Source organism: Corylus avellana, chromosome ca4 (assembly GCF_901000735.1).
Source record: "Corylus avellana chromosome ca4, CavTom2PMs-1.0".
NCBI lineage: Eukaryota > Viridiplantae > Streptophyta > Magnoliopsida > Fagales > Betulaceae > Corylus > Corylus avellana.
The window spans coordinates 31006191-31009843 of record NC_081544.1 but is presented as its reverse complement, the minus strand read 5'-3'; the positions used below and the strand labels follow the sequence as shown (position 1 = coordinate 31009843).

Sequence of the window (3653 nt, the reverse complement as noted above, 5' to 3'; positions counted from 1 at the left end):
TTACTGATATGATATTAGCCACTTTCATTTAATATATATATATATATATATATATATATATATATAAAATTTCGTCACATGGGTGAAAGTGTAGTCCTACACGTTGATTTTTTTAAAAAAAAGTTAAATGAGAGAAAGACACAATTAATAGACACAAATATAAAATGTAGAAGGATATATAAGGAGGCCAGGGTGTCGGTGGCTCCATCAGAGACAATATAAGAAAGACAGCATACATGATACATTGGGTCTAGCTAGTACTTATTGGCGATAAATGATCATAGCCTATTAGCCTCTGCTTTTCTCTTTATTTAATTATATCTTCGGATCGGATTTCACCTTTTATTTTATTTTTGACCAACCACTATATCCCTGTCCCATGAGAAAATGTTAAAATAAATAAATAAATGATTATAATGATCCTACTACACAAGAGGACGACAACCACGATTTACATCGCTCTCAATTTTTATGATCAGAATCTTATTATTTTATTGTCTCTTTATTTTTTTAGGAAATAAAAATGTATTTATAACAAAATTAACTGAATATTCTTCCGTTCAAATAAATAAGAGAAAATTCTAATTCCCCATACATATAGGCCAGGGTTTCATTCATACGTATGTTTTTTTTTTCATTTTTTGGTAAGGATTTAATTATACCATATATATATATATTGTTCTGGAATGAGAAATTTCCATTCCGTCCAATAATTGATGGGTTGTTGGGTGAGGATCTTAAGGCCCCGTTTGGTTCGCGGATTAGACCCTTGGATTGGACTAGCTAACACTAGGTATAGCTAGTCCTTTGTTTGGTAACACTCTATTCCTGGGAATAGTTTATTCACATTGGATTACTAATCCTATACACACAAGGTTAGCTAAGCCACTCAAAAACGAGTGGCTTAGCTAATCCTTTCCTGTGAGATTAAAATTATCGTGTAAATTGCCCACAAAAACCCCACCCTTCTATACTTTCTCAGTTTGATTTTTAATTCAGTTATATATATATATAACCTGTGTTCGAGTGTACAACTTGTGTTCAAGCGTGTATATATATATATATATATATACCCAAAACGTTTCTGAGTTTTTTTTTTTAATTTCTTTTGATTCTCTGTATCGTTTCTCTTTGATTCTGTTTAGGGTTTATTTATTTTTTATTTTTTAATTCTGTTTCTCCATCTCTCTTTCTCTATACTTTCTCAGTTTGATTTTTAATTCAGTTATCTATATATATATATATATAACCTGTGTTCAAGCGTATATATATATATATACACGCTTGAACACAGGTTGTTCAAGCGTACATATATATATATACACACACACACGCTTGAACACAGGTTATTCATACCTGTTCAAGCGTGTATATATCTATATATAAAATTATATATACATGACATAACTAAAAAAAAAAATTATAGTAAAATTGTTTATCTTTCAATAAAAAGAAAAGAATGAAAGTCCTTAATAATATAAATTGTATTTATATTATAAGGGTATTTTAGGAAATAAGATCATAATACGATTCTATTCATCAACATATTGCATTGTACTGTACCAAACGAAAGAATGGGATTAGGTAGTCTATTCCAGCGTTACAACCAAACAAAAGAATATGACTAGCTAATCTATTCCCAGTGGTAGCTAATCTCAGTGGTAGCTAATCCTTTTCCAATGGACTAGCCAATCCGCAAACCAAACGATATATAGAGAGATCGAGAGGGGTACAACTACAAATTACAATGCTTTCACTTCAACCACCTTCTTCTACGCTTCCCAACTACTTACAAGAAGATGAACTGCCGCAAGAATGCAGCGACGTCGTATCCTCCCTGCCTAGAGAAACAGGCTGGATTGCAAAGTATCTCCATCAATACCAAGGTTGTTGGATCGCAACTAGATACATGAAAGGTGTTCTTGCATTCCAAAAACACTTCCAAGCTCACCACACCGACATCCTCCTTGTCACCACTCCCAAAGCCGGCACCACTTGGTTGAAGGCCATCTTGTTCGCCTTGGTCAACCGGGTGCGCTATCGGCCGGACCCTCTACAACACCCTCTGCTCACCAACAACCCTCATGTTCTTGTGCCCTTCTTGGACGTCAATCTCTACACTCAAAGCCAGGTTCCGGACCTCTCCTCCTTTGCCTTTCCAAGGCTCTTTTCAACTCATTTGCCTTTTGCTTTGCTGCCGACGTCTGTCAAAGACTCGGCTTGCAAGATTGTGTATTTGTGTAGGAACCCTAAGGACACTTTTGTCTCACTTTGGCACTTCACCAACAAGTTGAGACCAACTGCTTGGGGCACCAATTCACTTGAAGAGGCTTTTGACAAGTTTTGTAGGGGAGTGAGTTTGTACGGGCCTTATTGGGACAATGTTTTGGGGTATTGGAAGAAAAGCTTAGAAATGCCTCAAAAGGTACTTTTCTTGAAGTTTGAGGAAATAAAAGAGCATCCAGCTGCCAATCTGAGGAGACTAGCTGAGTTCTTGGAGTGCCCTTTTTCTCTAGAAGAAAAGGCCCAAGGCGTAGAGGATAATATCTTAAGGTTGTGCAGTTTTGACAATCTGAGCAACTTGGAGGTGAATAAAAGTGGAAAATTGCCTGCTGGCGAGGAGAACAATGCATATTTTCGTCGTGGTGAGGTTGGAGATTGGATGAATCACTTGACGGTGGAGATGATAGAAAAATTAGACCGCATCACGGAAGAGAAGTTTCATGGAACTGGACTAAGAGTTTAGATATTACTCGGGTTGCATCATCATTTTCATTATTATTATTGTATAAACCTCTTGGTTCTCGTCAATGTGTGTGATATATATATCTGTGTTCTCTGATTCGATTGTCAACTTGTTTGTTGACATCCGATCAATCTTCAATAAAATGTCTTGTGTGTACTATGCTTCGATCGATTGTCAATATTTATGTTGACACTTGATCAATCTTCAATAAAGTGTTGTTTGTATTCTCTGATATAATGTCACTCTTCAAGTTGGATCATCATTATCATTACTATTATGTAAAATTAAAAAACTTTGTTATATATTGCCAATGTGTATTTTGATTATCTGATCAGCCTCCGAGTAAACTGTTTGTAGTATTTTCTGATTTTCACTCTTTCGTATATGTGATAATATTAACTAAGATTTTGTTTTGATATTTATGTCGTACGTTTAGCACACCTATGATTGAATTATATATAATCAACAGGTTTTAGTGGGTTGTGAGTCATATGAGGAGTGGTTGTGCGGAAGTATAATAATAACTAATGGTGAATAAATCAATTCCCAAAGTGGGCCAAAAAAACTAAGGCAAGGATCTGGACAAGGATCTGGACAAAATTGAAGGATCTGGACAAAATTGTCCAGATCTGGACAATTTTAAAATAGCTAAGGCAAGGATCTGGACAAAATTGTTCCCTAGCTAATGACGAATTTTTTTAAAATTATCATTTAATTGACAATATTTCTCTTAAACTTTTAACTCCGATAATATCCATTCAAATTGTCTTTAAGGAGTAGCTCAATCGATTGAAGATCACGCCTTATAAAGCGAAAGTCACTAATTCGACTCATCATCCTCCCTCTTGTGTGGACATGTCCAAAATTCACTCAAATTACAAAAAAAATTCAATGTCCCCCTAATAAC

At 35.1% G+C, this 3653-nt stretch overlaps 1 protein-coding gene across 1 annotated transcript; it reads left to right on the top strand.

Moving 5' to 3' along the window:
• Positions 1–1747: 1747 nt before the first annotated feature.
• LOC132179860 (cytosolic sulfotransferase 5-like) lies at positions 1748–2746 on the top strand. The gene has a single exon (XM_059592652.1). The coding sequence runs from the start codon at positions 1748–1750 to the stop codon at positions 2744–2746; it is 999 nt and encodes a 332-aa protein (XP_059448635.1).
• The last annotated feature ends 907 nt before the right edge of the window (positions 2747–3653 follow it).